The following is a 20,011-nucleotide window of genomic DNA, read 5'->3' as shown; positions in this document are numbered from 1 at the left end:
TTTTTTTTTTTTAATTTTTTGGCTGCGTCGCGTCTTAGTTGCAGCATGCAGGATCTTCATTGCAGTGTGCGGGCTTCTCTCTAGTTGTGTTGTGTGGGTTTTCGCTTCTCTAGCTGTGGCACAGGGTCTCCAGAGCACGTGGGCTCTGTAGTTGCAGCACACGGGCTCCAGAGCTTGTGGGATCTGTAGTTGTGGCGTGTGGGCTCTCTAGTTGAGGCACGTGAGCTCAGTAGTTGTGGCGCACAGGCTTAGTTGCCCCACTGCACGTGGGATCTTAGTTTCCTAACCAGGGATTGAACCCTCGTCCCCTGCATTGGAAGGCAGATTCTTTACCACTGGACCACCAGGGAAATCCAACATATTCTTTTTTTAAAAAAATTACATTGTTTCACATGGTTCTCCTAGCTATCGGTAGAAAAAGTATTGAGAGGAAGTTAAGTCATAATCAAACTTTGCTTTTTAAAAATTTATTTTTATAGGCATTTTCTAAAATCTCCAAATTTTGATGGTTGGTTCAAGACCCGGAGGAAGGAAATGACCCAGAAACTGGAGGCACTCCATCTGGAAGCTCTTTGTGAAGAGGTTAGAAAACAGCACGTTTGTGTGATGATTAACAACTATTGAAAATAAAGTTATTCATAGAGGCTGAAAGGTTATATCCATATCCTCTACTTTATAAATAGTAATAGCTAACTTTTCCAGATCATGTGCCATGTGCCAAGGACTGTGCAGGTGCTTTAAATGGACAGTCTTTTAATCTTCATAGTTCATTGAAGTAGGTGTGTTATGATCTGCGTTATGAGACACTTGAGTGATTAATTGAGACAATTGAGTGATCCATTAATCAATTAAGTGATTTGCTTCAGATCACATCACTGCTAAGTAGTGGAACCAGCAGTGTGCTCGAGCCCACTTGCACTGGCTCACAAGAGCCAGCCGTGTGCATCTCTTCCCAGCTCTGTATTCAGTGATCTCAGGTTGGTAGCTTGAAATCAGCTACAGAGGGAGAATTACACCACAGCAACTGGCAAATGGTATAAACGAGGAACTTTTCCTGAGAGCCAGTTGTTAAATATTTACTAGCATACCACTGGATGGAGTTAGAATTCAGATCCGAGCAGTCTAACTCAACACCTTTTCCACCATGCGTTATTCACCTTTCCCAGTTATTAATATATTTTTCCTGTATTTGGACTTTTTCGTATTCTATAATTTGTCAGCAGACTATTTTAAATTAAGCTACTTTTAAAAATATAAAGGATAGTCTCAATTTGTGTTTAGCTTGAGGTGGGCTAGCCTCAGTGTTAACTTTCTAATCATAAACTCTCAGTGACCGGTTTTCAGAGAAAGAATACCATGAAGGCAACCACAAATAAGCCCAGGAAGAGCTTATTTGAAGATGCAAAGTTTGTATACAGTAATATATTCATGTTCGCAATTATCTTGATTTGTTAGTTGATGTACCTTATAAATTACTCAATACTTAGTGGAGTTAGGGGTTAGTATCGTACCTTAAGTTCCAATTTTGTTTCTCTTGATTGATCTGAAAGGGCCAGAAAGGAATTTCTTCCATTGTGTTTTACTTCTGAATATTAGACAGTCATTCTGGCTAATGTCAAAAAGTATCTGATTCACATTATCAGAATATTATGTACAGAATTATACTATAATGCTATGTCTGGGTTAAATACCCTGTTCTCCTTTTCCTTCCTGTCCTTTCTTCCCAGTAGCCTTGCCTATTGAAATAGAACGATTTGAATATTATTTTGAGTATTTACTGATTTGAGATTTGTTTATTCTTCTAGGACTTACTTCACTGGACCCAGAAACACACAGAAGTAGAAACAGTAGACCTTGTATTGAAGCTAAAAAACAAGCTGGTATGTAGCCAAAGCAGCCAAAGATCTGTGAAGTTGTTTTGCTCTTATTTGAGGTGATAGCTTTGATGTATCGCAGAAGTAAATTTTTAAATGAGAGGACTTATGATTGGTCAATTGATGGTAGATCTGACTGAAAATACTTGGTCACTCAAGCAGATCATAATGAAGCCATATATTTTTTTTAGTTATTTACATGGAGTCTAATGAGCTTTACAAAAAACATTGTGACTTATATTTAATACCACATGGTCTGCGTTGATATTATCTATTAATTTACATGAAGTCTTTTTTCGAGCTCAGCAATTGTATTGTTAAAGTGTCATGTTCTTTGCTTTTTTATAGATTCTGTAAATTCTGGTCTCAGTCTGAAGTTTCCAAATCTTTGACCATTAAAACTGTTTATTTAGAGAATATACTGTATTAATACAGCCTCAAAAGGTAATTTAAATGCTTCCAAATGTTTCTTATATAGTTGCAGGCTGATCGAGAGCATTTACCTGTGAAACCTGACACTATGGAAAAGTTACGGACACATATAGATGCAATTATTTTAGCATTGCCAGAGGACCTACAAGGCATACTGCTCAAAACGGGCATGACATGATATTTGCCAGGATTTTCCAGCCAAAAGGATTGTACATCATGAAGCATACTGACACTTCAACCAGACGCCCAAGATCTCTCGGAGTGGAAAATAGCCGTGAATGCTAGCTACAGGGTTGAAAGACTATACTGTATAAACAGACCTTTTTAGTGCATTAGTTTTAAAAAAATGGATATCTGTGGTGGTTCCACTTTAATACTGAAACACCAAAAGGCATTTCTATATTTTTAATCATGTTTTAAAGTGCTCTTATGAGAGACCTGTGGGGCCATCAGTTTAAGCGATTCCAAACTGCAGTGCTGGCATTGCAGATATTTTTTTAAATTGGTGCTTCTCTGCCCAATCATGATAAAACTCAGGGGGATATAAAAATGACATTCACACTGGCTATCTTCTTAAGAAGAAGGAAAAGACTGAACTGTCAGACTGTAGTTAGGAGTGATTAATGCTTTTGTAGTGCCTTCCGTTGTCCTACGTGTTTCACAAAGCCCAGCTGCTAGTCTTGAAGCTTTTTCTTAACGTGATTATATGTAGTTTTTTATAAGGCATTCTTTTGAGTAATCATTGCTTAAAAATATGTTTTTTGCCTCCCATTGTGTTCATTATTAGTGGCATTGGTGTTTTTTTTTTCAATTGTCATAGAGGTTTCATTTCATTATTTTCTATACCAGTTTCAAATTTAATCTGTTTCACCAAAGGGAAGAAGACATCTAGTATTAATTATGGAAGAGTTTATTTCCTCTTCCCTTTGCTAATTGGGCCCAAGTTAATTAGCTTGTCTGTTTTTCAAAGACATTCTAATTATAAACCTCATAATCAGCTACTTTTTAAAACAACTATTCTTATTTTAAAGGCATTTGTAAAACTTTTTTTTTTTTTTTTTTGCGGTACGCACTGCTGTGGCCTCTCCCGCCGTGGAGCACAGGCTCTGGACGCGCAGGCCCAGTGACCACGGCCCACGGGCCCAGCCGCCCCGCGGCACGCAGGACCTTCCCGGACCGGGGCACGAACCCTTGTCCCCTGCATCGGCAGGCGGACTCCCAATCACCAGGGAAGCCCTAAAACTTTTATGTGATAGTCATTTGAGCGATTATAAGATTGATTTCTAGCATTATTTGTTTGGTAGGGTTTTTTCCCCCAAAATTAATATTTCTCAGAATACTTTCCCTACTGTTGTTTGACATGGAACTTTTGCCTCAATCACTGTTATAGCTAGTTTTTTGTCATTGTTGTTTTTGTTTGTTTCTGTTTTGTTTTGTTTACACTATACTACCTTGCCAAAAATAGAAGATTGTGGTTTGGTAGAATAAGGTTTTTTCGTTAGTGTTTGAATAGGAGTGTCCTGAAGAAGCCACTGTTTAAAATAGGCACACATGACATAGCACATATGTAAATAGCTGTGTCTTGAATTACCCTTTACATATCCAAATTTAGTTGTAGGTTGTAAAAGAAATGGCTTCAGGAGCTATCTCTTATTCTCTGTTAATGTAACTCTTAAGGGCACTCCTGACCTAAGAAAGGGTCCTAGGTGTTTGTAACTGTGGTCTTCTATCCAAATGTGCCCTTTTCTCATGGATACAAGTCTCTTGAAGCATACCTCAAAGTCATGGAGAGAATGTGGCATTTGAAAGGAATCACATGAGTTATTTTGTGAAACAACAGTTGTCCTCATGGAAAAGGGGCAACTACTTTTATATGCTAAAGTATTTCATATCTTCCTGGGAAACCTTATTTAGGTATAAATGGTCATCTTATTATTTTTCAAAAAGGTGTATTTTAATAATCTAACAATTTATATGTAGTTTGTGACCAGAGTTTGAAAGTTGTTAGTGTCATATCAAGGATTTTTTAAATTATACCACTACAGGATATATCATTTCAACTTTATTTTGCACAGCTAAAGAGAAGCAAACGATGCCAATTAGCGTAATAACGGTATCTTCATATTTACTGTACTTAACAAAAAGCCTAACACATGTTGAAAACCATATCATACTTACCGGGTTTATCTATTAATTTCAAATTATGTACTTGTAAAAATAACTTAAAATTGCATTGGGAACCTGAGAAAGACTGGTAACTTTAATTTTGGGGGTGATTTTCAGAGCTGTCTTTTTTTTTTTTTCCCGGAGGAGACATTAAGATCTAAAACCTGCCATTTAATGTGTATCTTCACCAGCATCAGAAGGAATCACTGCTTTCAGGGTGTTATGTAATGCCTAGTGCCTTCTGTTTTCAGTGAAAGGGGTTTTGAGAAGGCATTTATGGTCATTACTGAAAACTAATTAAAGGCCTTAGATTTTAAAGCCCTTGGATATCTTGTATTATTTCTGAGTAAGATTGGAATGCTTGAAAAAATGCAGAGTAAATGAAACCTTTGCATTATGGGATTCCTTTTAGTTTCTAACTTATTTTTTTTATTTAAATGAAAACCTTCCTCTGTTTACTTCATTATGAACAGATGAATAGTCCATTTTATTAACAGACAGAATTAAGTGATTTCATATCCTTCCTACCAGTGTCTTGATTTTTGTGAAATGTTCTGATGAAAAATTTTTAGCTTAATAATCTAGGTATTGTTAGATTCTCCGCTTGCTACCTTTTCTTTTCTAACCTTAAATCTCAAATTACTTTTATTTCTTCCTCTTCTTTTTTGAAAGTAGCTAGTATATAATACCGTTCTTTAGATTTTAACTAATTTATTAAAAAAATTTTTTTTTTTTTTTGCGGTACGCGGGCCTCTCACTGTTGTGGCCTCTCTCGTTGCGGAGCACAGGCTCCGGACGCACAGGCTCAGCGGCCATGGCTCACGGGCCCAGCCGCTCCGCGGCACGTGGGATTTTCCCGGACCGGGGCACAAACCCGTGTCACCTGTATCGGCAGGCGGACTCTCAACCACTGCGCCACCAGGGAAGCCCTTAATTTATTTTTTAATAATAAAATATATTGGATGTTACTCCTTTTTGAAGTTACTGGGTAATATCCTTCAAAGTATACTGTAAAATATATTGGTACATTTAGGAGAGATGCCTTTAAAATTTGTCCTTTTGTTTTCACTTGCCCATAACTTAACTCACTTGTTTTTATATACCTGAATTTTACTTTCTTCTTTTAGCATAACTTGGGGGAAAAATTTTAACTACCAACTTTCTAATATTAGTCCTTTAAAAACAGATAGTTGAAGAAGGCAAAAACCTTCTCTAATTATGGATAAATGTCATTTAAATAACAAAATATGTTAACTCATAATAATGACTAAATTATCACTAATAACTTGATATCCCTTCTATATTGAAGATACAGTACTTATATGCCATCTACAACTTGGTTGAATTATGGTATTTATTATTATATCAATAGAAATTAGTATTTGTTAATAGAGCTCCGAGAATTTTCCTTGTTTCTTTGAAATAGATAAAGCATTTGATACAAGCTACAAAATCATGATTCCTAACATATATCCCACATCTAACCAATTTTTAGAAAAGCAAGTTTAAGGTTGATGGTTAATGAAATAGGTTTATGACATTTATTTTGCAGTTATAACATTGCCTATCTTATGATGCACAAATGTTGAGGAAAAAGAAGATGGCAGTAGAATTCTGCTATATCCTAGTCTCCAGTGTTATTTCTGGACTTTTGAACACCAGCCTTTCTCTGTTACCCATTACTTGAATACCATGCTATGCCTTTCTTCAAATTAAGATTATTGTTGTCTAATTATCATAGGTTTCATCCGTTTTACTAGTGTTAACACTAGGCTTGGGTTCTGTTTAAATTTTTTTTTTAAGTTTTATTGGAATATAGTTGATTTACAATGTTGTGTTAGTTTCTGCTGTACAGCAAAGTGAATCAGTTGTACATTATACATATATCTGGTCTTTTTTAGATTGTATTCCTATATAGGTCATTACAGAATATTGAGTAGAGCTCCCTGTGCTATACAGTAAGTTCTTATTAGTTACCTATTCGATATATAGTAGTGTGTATGTCAATCCCAATCTCCCAGTTTATCCCTCCCCCTTTTTCCCCCTTGGTAACCGTAAGTTTGTTTTCTACATCTGTGACTCTTTCTGTTTTGTAAATAAGTTCATTTGTACCATTTTTTAGATTCCAATTTTAATTTTAGATTAGGTCCATTCATGTTGCTGCAAGTGACATTATTTCGTTCTTTTTTATGGATGAGTTATATTTCAGTAATCTTCCAAAGACGGTATGTACCACATCTTCTTTATCCATTCATCCATCAATGGACATTTAGGTTGCTTCCATGTCCTGGCTATTGTAAGTAGTGCTGCAGTGAACATTGGAGTGCATGTATCTTTTTGAATTACGGTTTTCTCCAGATATGTGTCTGGGAGTAGGATTGCTGGATCATATGGTAGCTCTGTTTTTAGTTTTTTTTTTTGTTTGTTTTGTTTTGTTTTGTTTTGTTTTGTTTTTAGTTTTTTAAGGAACCTCCATACTGTTCTCCATAGTGGCTGTATCAATTTACATTCCCGCCAACAGTGCAAGAGGGTTCCCTTTTCTCCACACCCTCTCCAGCATTTATTGTTTGTAGATTTTTTGGTGATGGCCATTCTGACCTGTGTGAGGTGATACCTCATTGTGGTTTTGATTTGCATTTCTCTAATGATTAGTGATGTTTAGCATCCTTTCATGTGTTTGTTGGCAATCTGTATATCTTCTTTGGAGAAATGTCTGTTTAGGTCTTCTGCCCATTTTTGGATTGGGTTGTTTGTTTTTCTGATATTGAGCTGTATGAGCTGCTTGTATATTTTGGAGATTAATCCTTTGTCAGTTGCTTCGTTTGCAAATATTTTCTCCTATTCTGAGGGTTGTCTTTTCATCTTGTTTATGGCTTCCTTTGCTGTGCAAAAGCTTTGAAGTTTCATTAGGTCCCATTTGTTTATTTTTGTTTTTATTTCCATTACTCTAAGAGGTGGATCAAAAAAGATCTTGCTGTGATTTATGTCAAAGAGTGTTCTTCCTATGTTTTCCTCTACGAGTTTGATAGTGTCTGGCCTTACATTTAGGTCTTTAATCCATTTTGAGTTTATTTTTATGTATGGTGTTAGAGAATGTTCTATTTCGTTCTTTTACATGTAGTTGTCCAGTTTTCCCAACACCACTTATTGAAGAGAATGTCTTTTCTCCATTGTATATTCTTGCCTCCTTTGTCATAGATTAGATGACCATAGGTGCGTCGGCTTTTCTGTTTATTTTTGCCTCCCCATTTTCTTTGTCATCATACTATTTCTGCTTAGCCATTAGAAAGCTAAACTTCATAAATCCTTTATTTATTTTTTTTACTATCCCTCATATTTTTCTGTATCCACCAGGACGAATACTTTGTAGTATAAGTTGCTTCTATATTGAGATAATTTTGAAAAATAGTAACTTTATGTTCCCAAGTTATCATACTTGCTATTAAGTGAGTGGATATTTAGACCTCAGTAGGAAGCTATCAAAATGATTGATTTTGATCGAATGAAATGGGTAAATATTTTTACAGCCAAAGGCTCTGGTGATAGAATCCAGAAATTTGTGTTTTTAAAAAACAGCTTTACTGAGGTGTAATTGACATACAATAAACTGAACACAAAGTGTACAATTTGATAAGTTTGGACGTTTGAATACACTCATAGACCCATCAGCACAGTCAAGATAGGTATATGTCTTGTCACCCCCCCAAAATCTTCTTATGTTCCTTTGCACTCCATCCTGCCTCCCCTTTCCAAACAGCCACTGATCTGTGTTCTGTCACTGTAGATTAGTTTGTATTTTCTAGGTTTTACACACAGTATGTACTTCTTTTTTTGATCTGGCTTTTTTCTTTTCTTTTTTTTTTAATCATCTTAACATAGTATTTATTTGTCTTCCCTCTGTCAAACCCTGAGCCAACCACTTTCCCCAGGCTGCCTGGGGATGTGTAGGAAAAGGAACATACAGGGCCAATTAGACACGGTAGAAAGAACTATGGGAGTTAGAGAGGGCTCCTTAACATGGCAAAGAGAATGGAAAAGACTACCATCAGGGAAAAGAGTCCCATGGCCTCCAAGAGGGCAAAGCCCAGAATGGCATAGGAGGAGAGCTGTTGCATCAGAGAAGAGTTCCTGGCATAACCAAGGATGAGGCTCCCAAACACAGTGCCAATCCCAGCCACCCCAACTGTGGCAGCCCCAGCTCCAGTGAACGTGGCTGCTGTGTCAGTGTCCCTTCAGTGGCACTGGTTTGGAAGCTATGCCTAGGGATAAGTGAGGTCAAGAACCCTGAGGCTGCCAAGCTGCTGAGGCTCTCATCTGTCAGCATCTGCAGTTGTTTCATCACTACTGCAGACAGTGGTCGGCCCAGCAGCTCAGAGGTACTCCTCACCAGGGAGGGGAGTAAGGGGCTGTGGCAGGAAAGTGGCTCCCAGTGCAGAGAGTGATCTGACTTCTTTCACTCAGCATAATGATTTTGAGATTCATTCATACTGCATGTTTAAATAGTTGATTCTTTTTATTGCTCAGTGGTATTCCATTATATGGCTATAACACAAATTTCTTATCCAGTCACCTGTTGATGGACGTTTGGGTCATTTCTAGTTTTTGTCTATTACAAATAAAGCTGCTATGAACACTCATGTACAAGTCTTTGTATGGACATATATATCCTTTTATCTTGGGTAAATACTAGGAGTGATAGTGCGTGTGATAGCTGAATCATATGGTAGGTGAATGTTTAACTTTTTAAGAAATTGCCAGACTTTTTCAGAGTGGTTATACTAATTTGTTTCCACCAACTGTGTATGAGAGTTTCAGTTTCTGCACATCCTACTCAACACTTGGTATGCTCAGCCTTTTTTTTTTTTTTTTTGCCATGCTGTGTAGTTTGCAGGATCTTAGTTCTCCGACCAGGGATCAAACCTGTGCCCCTTGCAGTGGAAGCATGGAGCCCTAACCACTGGACCACCAGAGAATTCCCTGCCCAGCCTTTTTAAATTTAGCCATTCTAATATGCTTGTATTGTTGTATCACTGGGATTGTAAGTTGCATTTCCCTAATGACCTGTGATGTTGAACATCTTTCCATGTGCTTTCCATTAGTCTTCTGTATATGTTCTTTGGTAAAGTGTCTGTTAAAATCTTTGCTCTTTTTAAAGACTGAGTTGTTTAAATTCTAGTGGTTGAATTTTGAGAGTTCTCTATACTTTTTTCTTTTTTAAAATTATTTATTTATTTTTTGGCTGCATTGGGTCTTCGTTGCTGTGTGCAGGCTTTCTCTAGTTGCGGTGAGTGGGGGCTACTCTTTGTTGCGGTGCGTGGGCTTCTCATTGCAGTGGCTTCTCCCATTGTGGAGCACGGGCTCTAGGTGCGCAGGCTTCAGTAGTTGTGGCACGCGGGCTCAGTAGTTGTAGCTCGAGGGCTCTAGAGTTCAGGCTCAGTAGTTGTGGCGCATGGGCTTAGTTGCTCCGCAACATGTGGGATCTTCCCAGGCCAGAGCTCGAACCCGTGTCCCCTGCATTGGCAGGCAGATTCATAACCAATACGCCACCAGGGAAGCTCGCTATATATTCTTGATGCAAATTCTTTTTCAGATATACGGTCTACAAAATTTTTCTCCAAAGTTTATATACCTTTTTTCATAACAGGTCTTTTGAAGAAGCAGAAATTTATGAATTTCTACACAAATTACTGCTAGTGATTGGGATTGTAAATTGGGGGAGAAGTGACATCTTAAAATTGTCTCTGATCTATGAACAAAATATATCTCTCCATTTATTTGTGTCTTCTCTAATTTCTTAGCAGTATTTTATAGTTTTCAAGGTACAAATCTTTCACATCTTCTGTCAGATTTACCCATATGCCTATCATATGTTTGATATTGTTGTAAATGATATCACTTTATAAAATTCAGTTTTCAATTTTCATTAAAAAGTCCAGTTCAAAATTCTAATATATAGTTGATTTTTGTATATTGATGTTGTATCCCGCTACCTTACTAAATTCATTTATTAGATCTAGTAGCTTTATTTTGGCATATTCCATCATATTTTTTTTACATAGAAGATCATGCCATCTATGAATAAAGATTGTTTTACTTCTCCTTTCCAATATGGATGACTTTTGTTTATTTTTGTTGCCTGATTTCACTGGCTGGAACCTCCAATGGAATGTTGAATAACATGTATGAGACTAGACATCTGTCTTATTCCTGATCTTAAAGGAAAGCATTCAGACTTTTATCATTAGGTCTGATATTAGCTATAGGTTTTTTGTAGATGTCCTTTATCAAGTTTATGAAGTTCTCTTCTAGTCCTAGTTTGCTGAGTTTTTATCAGGAATGGACTCTGGATTTTGTTAAATGCTTTTTCTGAATCTGTCAAGATGATTATATGGTTTTGTTTTGTTTTCATTTTATGAATATAATTGGTTTGTTAACACTGATCAACTTTTGAATGATAAACCAACTGTATTCCTGGGATTAAACACCACTTAGCCTTGATATGTTATCCTTTTCATATAGTTTTGGATTTGATTTGCTCAATTTTTGTTTAGAATTTTTGCATCTGTGTTCATGAGCAGTATTGGGTTGTAGTCTTTTTGTAATGACTGTCTGGTTTTGGTATCAAGCCTCATGGACTGAGTTGGAAGAGTTTGTGTCAAAATGGTATTATTTCTTCCTTAAATGATGGTTGGTGGGAAGGTGTTTACATTTTCAACTTTTAAAAAGATACAAGGCTGTTAGGGTTATCTATTTCTTCTTGAGTGAGCTTTGGTATTTTGTGTTTTTCAAGAACTGTGTCCATTTCATCTAAGTGGTGGCATTTAAGGGAATAAAATTGTTCATAATATTCCCTTGTTATTCTTTTATTATCTGTAGAGACTATAGTGATGTAACTTTTCTCATTCCTGATACTGGAGGCTTATGAATTTTATTCATCTTCTAAAAGAACCAGATTTTGGTTATATTGATTTTCTGTTTTTCCATTTTCCATTTCATTGATTCTTACTTTTGGCTTTCCTTTGTTCTGCTTACTTTGGTTTTAATTTGGTCTTTTTTTTTTAGTTTCTCAAGGTAGAAGCTGAGGTCATTGATTTGAGACCTTTTCTCTTCTCTAATATAGGTTTTTAGTGCTATACAGTTTCCCCTAAGTACTGCTTTAGTGGCATCCCATAAATTCTGATACGTTCTATATTTATGTTCATTCAGTTCAAAATACCTTATAATTTCCTTTAGGATTTCTTTGATCCATGGGTTATTTAGAAGTGTTATTTCCTTTTCAAATATTTATAGATTTTCTAAAAATCTTTTTGTTCTTGATTTCAAATTTCATTTAATGTGGTCTGAGAACATACTTGGTATGATCTGAGTCCTTTTAAATTTTTAAGATTCGTTTTATGGTCCAGAATATGGTTTATCTTTGTAAATGTTCTGGGTACACTTGAGAACAACGTGTATTTTGCTGTTGTTGGGTAGAGTGTTATATAAATGTCAGGTCAAGTTTGTTGATAGTGTTGTTCACGTCCTTGCTGATTTTCTGCCTTCTTGTTCCGTCAGTTATTAAGAGAGGGCTATTGAAATCTCTTGACCATAATTGTAGATTTGTGTATACTTTGCTCAGAAATCTAGTCTGATATTAATAGAATTCCAGGTTTCTTATGACTATTGTTAGCATGATATATCTTTTCCATACTTTTACCTACTTGTATTTTTACATTTGAAATACTTTCGTAGGGTCTTCCCTGGTGGTCCAGGGAGTAAGACTCTGCACTCCCAATGCAGAGGGCCTGGATTCGATCCCTGGTCGGGGAACTAGATCCTGCATGCATGCCACAACTAAGAGTTTGCATGCCGCAACTAAGAAGTCCACATGCTGCAACTAAGAGTCTGCATGCCGCAACTAAGAAGTCCTCATGGGGGCTTCCCTGGTGGCACAGTGGTTGGGAATCTGCCCACCAATGCAGGGGACGTGCGTTCGAGCCCTGGTCCAGGAGGATCCCACATGCTGCGGAGCAACTAAACCCGTGTGCCTCAACTACTGAGCCTGGACTCTAGAGCCCGCAAGCCACAACTACTGAGCCCACATGCCACAACTACTGAAGCCTACACACCTAGAGCCCATGCTCTGCGACAGGAGAGACCACCACAATAAGAAGCCCACGCAGCGCAACGAAGAGTAGCCCCCGCTCACTACAACTTGAGAAAGCCTGCACGCAGCAATGAAGACCCAATGCAACCAAAAAGAAATAAATAAATTTATAAAAAAATAAAAATTAAAAAAAAAGAAGCCTGCATGCCTCAACTAAGGAGTCTGTGTGCCACAACTAAGACCTGGTGCAGCCAAGATAAATAAATATTTTTTAAAAGAGCCAGCTCTTCAATAAAATAAAATAAAATACTTTTGTAGGTAATGTAGTTCTTGCTTTTTTTTCCTTTTTCTGGCCACGCTGAATGCCTTGTGGGGTCTTATAGTTCCCTGACCAGGGATCAAACTCAGGCCCACTGCAGTGAAAGTGTCAAGTCCTAAACCCTAGACTGCCAGGGAATTCCCTAGTTCTTGCTTTTTTATCCAATTTCACAAATTTTGCCTTTTAATTGGTATAATTATATCATTTACAATTACTGTGATTATTGCTATGGTTACAAAAAAACTACATTTGAATCTATTATCTTGCTATTTGTTTTCTGTTTGTATTATCTGCTCTTGTTCCCCTTTTCTTTTTTTTCTGACTTCTTTTGAATTAATGGAATATTTATGATCTTGTTTTATCTCCTTTGTGGGATTATTAAGTATAACTCTTTGTTTTATTATTTTAGTATAGCTGCTTTAAGATTTACAGCACACATTTTTAACTTATCAGTTTCCCCTCAAGTGATATTATGCCACTTGATGTATAGAATATTATAATAGTGTACTTCTGTTTGGCTCCTTCCAGCCTTTGTAATATTATTGTTCATGGATTTTACTTTTACATAAGTTATAAATACCACAATACATTATTGTTAGTTTTTTGTTTTTTGTTTTTTTTGCGGTATGCGGGCCTCTCCTGTTGCGGAGCACAGGCTCCGGACGCACAGGCTCAGCACCCATGGCTCACGGGCCCAGCTGCTCCGCGGCATGCGGGATCCTCCCAGACCAGGGCACGAGCCCATGTCCCCTGCATCGGCAAGCAGACTCTCAACCACTGCGCCACCAGGGAAGCCCTATTGTTAGTTTTGTTTAAATAGTTCATTATTTTTTTTTTAAGTTTTAAATAGTAAGAAAACAAATTCTTACATGTATACTCTTATACCTAACCTTTTCTGGTGCTCTTTATTCCTTTGTGTAGCTCTTTATGGTATAATTATCCTTCTGCCTGAAGAACTTCCTTTAACGTTTCTTGTAGTGCAGATTTGCTGTTGATGAATTTTCAACTTTTGTATGTCTGGGAATATCTTTATTTTACCTTCTTTTTAAATGATGTTTTTTGCTGCATATAGATTTCTAGGCTGTTATTTTGCCTTCTAGTATTTTAAAATGCTGCTCCACTGTCTTCCTGCTTGCATTATTTCCAGTGAGAAATATGTCATCTTTATCTTTGTCCCTAGGTAGCTAATAAGTCTCTTTTTCTCTTGCTACTTTTAAGATTTTCTCTTTGTCACTGGTTTTGAGTTATTTGATAATGATAGGCTTTGATGTAGTTTTATTCAGGTTTCTTGTATGGGGTCAGTTGAGCTTCTTGAATATGTGGTTTTATAGTTGTAATCAAATTTGGAAAACTTTTGGTCATTATTTCTTCCAGTATTTTTTCTGTCCCCCTTCCCTTCTTTCAGGGACATTAGTTACCTCACGTGTTAGGCTGCTTGAGGTTGTCCTACAGCTCACTGATGCTTTTCATGTTTTTGTTTTACTCCTCTATCTGTATTTCATTTTGGATACTTTTGTATTGCTATGCCTTTAAGTTAGTCTTCTCTTTTGTATTGTCTAATTTGCTGTTAACTATCTAGTGTATTTTTCTTCTCAGACGTGGTAGTTTTTATTTCTAGAAGCTTGATTTATGTCTTTTGTCTTTCATGTCTGTACTTTTTTTAAAAATTTATTTATGTTTGGCTGTGTTGGGTCTTTGTTGCTGTGCACGGGCTTTCTCTAGTTGCGGTGAGTGGGGACTACTCTTTGTTGCGGCACGCGGGCTTCTCATTGTGTTGGCTTCTCTTGTTGTAGAGCATGGGCTCTAGGCGCGCGGGCTTCAGAGCGCAGGCTCAGTAGTTGTGGCGCACAGGCTTAGTTGCCCCATGGCATGTGGGGTCTTCCCGGACCAGGGCTCGAACCCGTGTCCCCTGCATTGGGAGGCGGATTCTTAACCATTGCGCCACCAGGGGAGTCCTGTACTTATTTAAGATAACATCTCTCTCAGTTCTGAGTTCATTTCGATGGACTACCTCATTATTATGGGTCATGTGTTTCTGCTTCTTTGTGTACTCAATAATCTTAGGTTAGGGACTTCCCCAGTGGGCCAGTGGTAAAGAATCCGCCTTCCAATGCAGGGGACGTGGGTTCAGTCCCTGGTCAGGGAACTAAGATCCCACATGCCACAGGGCAACTAAACCCTCACGCGCCACAACTACTGAGCTCACGTGCCTCAATGAGAGAGCCTGCGTGCTGCAAACTACAGAGCCCACGCACTCTGGAGCCCACGCGCTGCAACGAAGGAGAAGTCCATGTGCCGCAACGAAAAGCTCCCACATGCCTCAATGAAGATCCTGAGTGCCGCAGCTAAGACCTGATGCAGCCAAAATAATAAGATAAATAATAAAATAAAATAAATAAATATTAAAAAATAATAATCTTAGGTTAGATGCCAGAATTTTACCTTGTTAGACGTTGGATATTTTTGTATTCTTAAAAATTTCTTGAGCTTTGTTCTAGGGTGCAGTTAAGCTATTTGCAAACATTTGGTCCTTTCAGGCGTTTTATGACTTGTTAGGTAGGTTCGAAGTAGTCCTCAATATAGAACTAATTATTCTTCACTACTGAGGGGAGACCTTCTTGAGTATCCTACTCACTATCCCATGAATTATGAGTTTTTTCAGTCTTGCTGATGGGAACAGGCACTGTTCTCTTTAATCCTTTGATGAGTCTTTGGCTTTTCGGTCGTTTCTGCACATGCATGTACTTATTGGTACTCTGCTGAATATTCTAGGGGAAGCCTTCTGTAGATCTCTTTCTATACAAGGTGTTTTTCTTTCTTTGCTCGCTCTCTCTCTGGCATTCTGCCCTAAAGTTTGGTTTCCTCGGACTTTCAGCTCAAGGAGTTCACCAGCCTACCCCTCTGTTCCCCTTTCTGTGCTATGGGCTGGAAACACTCTCAAGGCAGTAAGCAGGGGCAGTCTCAGATTCAGGCCTTACTGCATTTGTTTTCTGTCTTTCAGGAATCATTGTTTTTCATTGCCTGGTGTCCAGGGTCTTGAAAACCATTGTTTAATAAATTTTGTCTGTTTTTTAAAAAATTATTTTAGGTGAGGGGGTAAATCTGGTCTTTGTACTTTATCTGACTAGAAGTGAGAGTCCCAGCAATCTGGTTTTAACAATCCCTCTAAGGAATTCTGATGTATGTTAAAATCTGAGAAACATACAGATATTTGAATTTAATGTTAGATGATTGTTTCACTATCAACCGTCATTTACCATGAAGACATGAGTCAGTAAATCTAATTTTTGGAGGAAAAAATTTTTTGAGTAAATTCATTTCTGTTTTGTAGCATGGAAGATATGTGAGTAATTATGAGACATTTGAAATATTTATACAGTCAGGATAGATGGAGATTTGGGTAAGGAGAAGAAGGTTTTCTGAAATAAAAAATGATGTTGATGTTGTTATGGTACATAGCAGTCTTAGACATTCAGCTTCATGCTACCTAGTAATTTCTTTAACCATTGTTAAACACAAGGTCATTTCTGGGAGGAGTTGGAACAGCAGTTAAGTTCTGGTTTGCTGTAGTGGGTAAGGGGAAGCAAACGATTCCATTTTGGGTCTGCTGCTTCTTTAACAATTCCCCCCTTCTGATCAAACTCTCAGCATAAATGAGATGTGATAAAAAAAATTAAGGCATTAGTGCCACTCTCAGCTGCCATAGGTCACTCTCTGCATCCATAGGTCATGACATTTTTCTTTAAGCCCTGTGACATTCACAGGTCATGGTTCATAATCCTTAAATTGGTTACTCTCTTTGTTTCTTTTCTGTTCTAGTCTTAGGGTGATCATTTGCATGGTGGTTAGTGGCTGCAAACACGCATTTAAAGCTTTTGAGAGGATACAAAGCACCAGGGGGATTACTATGATTATAATAAGCAGGATAATTTCCAGTGTTTGGAGTGGACTTTGAAGCTATGGTCTCCAAGACCCAAACCAATCAAAGAAAGACCCCATTCAGAGTCATCTTCTTAAGCCAAGTGGCTTGCTTAATATGTAACTGAATTTCAACCCCCCCAGAAAGTCCAAGGATCTTTGCTGGGAGGCTATTGATTAGCAGTGGATCCTGCTGTACTTTCAAGAGTTAAGGAAAGGTTCCTGATCATAGCATCATTTGTATTTATTCCTAACCAGGGAAGTAGGGACCTGCCAAGGGAAGCAAATCCTGAATCATAAATGCCTCCTGGTAGGCCCTTTCGAGAACAGTTAGGGTCACAGTTAGGTAACTTAGGAGGCATTGCCCAGCTGTGCACCAGCCATCTAGGCATTCATATGCCCAAGGAGAATGATAACCACCAAAAAATAAATCCTTTCCACTAAGGTGGCATTGTTAATGGATTCATCTGCAAGAATTGTTGCATTTGCCCATTTAAGGCCGGGGTCGGTTAGATTTTTTTCCTAGCTTGCCATAAAAAATTGTTCTAAATTCTAGAGATTACCTTCCTTAGCAATGGCCTGGAAGATATGGCTGATGGCATTATCTTTCCAAGTCTGTGCCAGAATAAAGGAAAGAGAAGAAAAGATTTTGTGTTTAGCTGAAATGGGAAGTCTTGATCTGGTGTCTTGGATGGAAGCAGTCTACATCGATGTCCACTACTTCTCATCCTTGTCAACTTGATTTGGAGGTCTCCAGTGTTTGTACAGGACCAGATGTCAGTTGGAGCCTCCTTTAGCTATAATATATGTATACAAGGCTTATTGCCTTTTAGTTTTGCAGCAGTGCAAGTGGCCAGAAGCACTTGGTAAGTTTCCTTCCAGTGGGGCTTTGAGGGTGGTTTTTTTCTGATAATGCCTCCAGAATATCCAGTCACCAGGCTTCAGACTCTGACCAACAAGTTTTCCCTAAATGGGAATATGGGAAAGCTTCTTTAACCTGTTGGTAATAGGCTTGAAAATAAGATATTAAAGACTTACAGTAGCTGATCATACTAGCATGGGGCTACAAAGGATCAGCAGAAGGTTGTATACCAATAGACATTGGTCTGCCCATGATTATCTCATGTGGAGTGAGTTTATGTTTCCCAAAAGTGGTATTATGAACAGGCAGCAAGACCACAGGCAATACCTTAGGCCAGGGGAGTCCAGTATAGAGGTGTGACAGTTAATAGCAGTAAAATCTAATATCTACAAAGGTAAAAACTTAATTTTTCTCCTATAATTACTCCCATTTTTTTTACTATAGATAATCACAGTAAAACTAAATTTGTTTGTATTAAACTTGGCCTGATTATTTATATACATGCAGCAAGAACAGTGATTGACCATATAAGTATTTTTGTAAGATTGCTTTGCTAGAACCTTGTAAGCAAAATAACAGCTTGATTTTTCCAAGCAGTTCCTTGAAGCTGTCTGGTCATATGAGGCTATGTACGTTTCTCTCAAACATTACATTCCAGTGAAAGCCTTGGTAATTGTGTCGTTTTACAAGGAGAACAGGTTCTTTTTCTTTATTTCTTTTTTTTTAACTTTCCTTTGCTATTAAATAAAACAAAAGCTGTTATTTTCCTCCATCTTCCATAGATTCCGTGAATTCTAACATGTAGCCATAAAAGCAGTAGATTTTAGAAAATATACTTCATAACATTACCTATGTTGACAGGATACAATCCAGAATGGTAATCTCCAACTCTAGATTTTATTGTCCTATCACAGGTCCCCCTTGTTAATGCAAAATCTGTTATTCATATCCCAATTAGAAGTAATGACAAAGAACAAAAGGCAGAAGATGAAAAGAATACTTCACATGTGACGATATAACAACCTTTGTATACTTAACAAATTTATGTCAACTATTTACTAGCAAGGAAAATGGAAAAAGGCTCTTCTGGCCAACAAAATATAATTTTTCTTATAGGAAAGGTGAAATATATATAATGGGTAAGATATCCAGAACCTCCCACAGGAGGCCAGTTGGAAAAGTCCAACAAATGTCAGAGTGTCATTTCTCAATGACCCCTTACTTAGAAAACAGTTTTTTAATTATATAAAAATTGAAGCTCCTTGCATATTCAAAGTACACTTCAATTTACCCATGGATCCAGCAAACTTCATAATGGAAAGGCAAAAATGTTATTAACTGATTTAATGAAAAAACATGACTTATTAAACTTATGTACTAAGGCTAAGAGTACTTACAGAATCATCTCAATTCAGTGTACATTGGTAAAAGTAACAAGCAGAATCCATGCTCCACAGAATTACTTTATGAATGAGGGACTGATTAAAAAATATATATATATTTATAACTGATAACTTTCATATTGTAAATTTTCAGGAGCATAATATGTGAATTAATTTGCATCAGGCTTTCCAGTACTACTTGTATTCGTGGGATTTCTCTCCAGTGGGAGTTTACATATGACTTTGATGGTATTTGTTGAAATTGAAAAATTTCCCATGTTTTTCACATTTATCTCGTTTCTGCTTGGTGTTCATTCTCACGTGATTTTGTAAGGATTTGGGCAAATTGAAGACTTTCTCACTTTGCTTACATTCAAGAGATTTCTCTCCATTCTGAGTTCTTTCATGGCTTCAAAATGTACTGCAGTAACTGAAGGCTTTCCCACATTCCTTGCATTCATAGGGTTTCTCTCCAGTATGAGATCTCTCATTTATCTTAACATAATTGGAACAATTGAAGGCTTTACCCATTGTTCCATTCATAGGGTTTCTCCCCAGTGTGACTGTTTTCATGTCTTTGAACAGACTGGTATTAACTGAAGGCTTTTCCACATTGCTTACATTCACAGAGTGTTCTTCTGGGGTGAGTTCTTTCATAGGAACAGATTTGTGGTAACTGAAGACTCTCCCACATGCCTTACATTTATATGACTTTTCTCTGTAGTCCTCATATTCGTATGGTTTGGGTGCAGTGTGAGAAGGAGAACAGATTCTTATTGAACTTATGCAGATAAATATATTGTCATGAAAATAAGAATATTCACTGAGAGATTCTGAATTCTGGAGGGACCAGGTAGGGAGAAAAGTAAATGTTTCATCTTTGTTCACAAAGGTATACTTTGCCAAACCTCCATTAAGTCCTAGATAGCTTCAGAGAAAAGGTTTCCTTAAATCTGGAAATCCAAAATGTTA

The 20,011-nt window shown here is 37.4% G+C and overlaps 1 protein-coding gene and 1 pseudogene across 1 annotated transcript in view; one reads left to right on the top strand and one right to left on the bottom strand.

Annotated features, from left to right (window-relative positions):
- Positions 1–8,268, top strand: part of DENND6A (DENN domain containing 6A) — a 55,739-nt gene extending 47,471 nt beyond the window's left edge. Inside the window, exons 18-20 of the mRNA XM_060022748.1 lie at positions 480–582; positions 1,806–1,880; positions 2,353–8,268. Coding sequence (XP_059878731.1) covers positions 480–582; positions 1,806–1,880; positions 2,353–2,484 — 310 coding nt within the window. The 3' untranslated portion in view covers positions 2,485–8,268. The remainder of the gene's footprint in view (positions 1–479; positions 583–1,805; positions 1,881–2,352) is intronic.
- Positions 8,269–8,470: 202 nt separating this feature from the next.
- On the bottom strand, positions 8,471–9,273 carry LOC132432406 (ATP synthase F(0) complex subunit C2, mitochondrial pseudogene; annotated as a pseudogene).
- Positions 9,274–20,011: the final 10,738 nt, after the last annotated feature.

Source organism: Delphinus delphis, chromosome 10 (genome assembly GCF_949987515.2).
Source record: "Delphinus delphis chromosome 10, mDelDel1.2, whole genome shotgun sequence".
NCBI classification, from domain to species: Eukaryota; Metazoa; Chordata; class Mammalia; order Artiodactyla; family Delphinidae; genus Delphinus; species Delphinus delphis.
The sequence above is the reverse complement of the archived record's forward strand: the minus strand, read 5'-3'. Positions and strand labels throughout refer to the sequence as shown.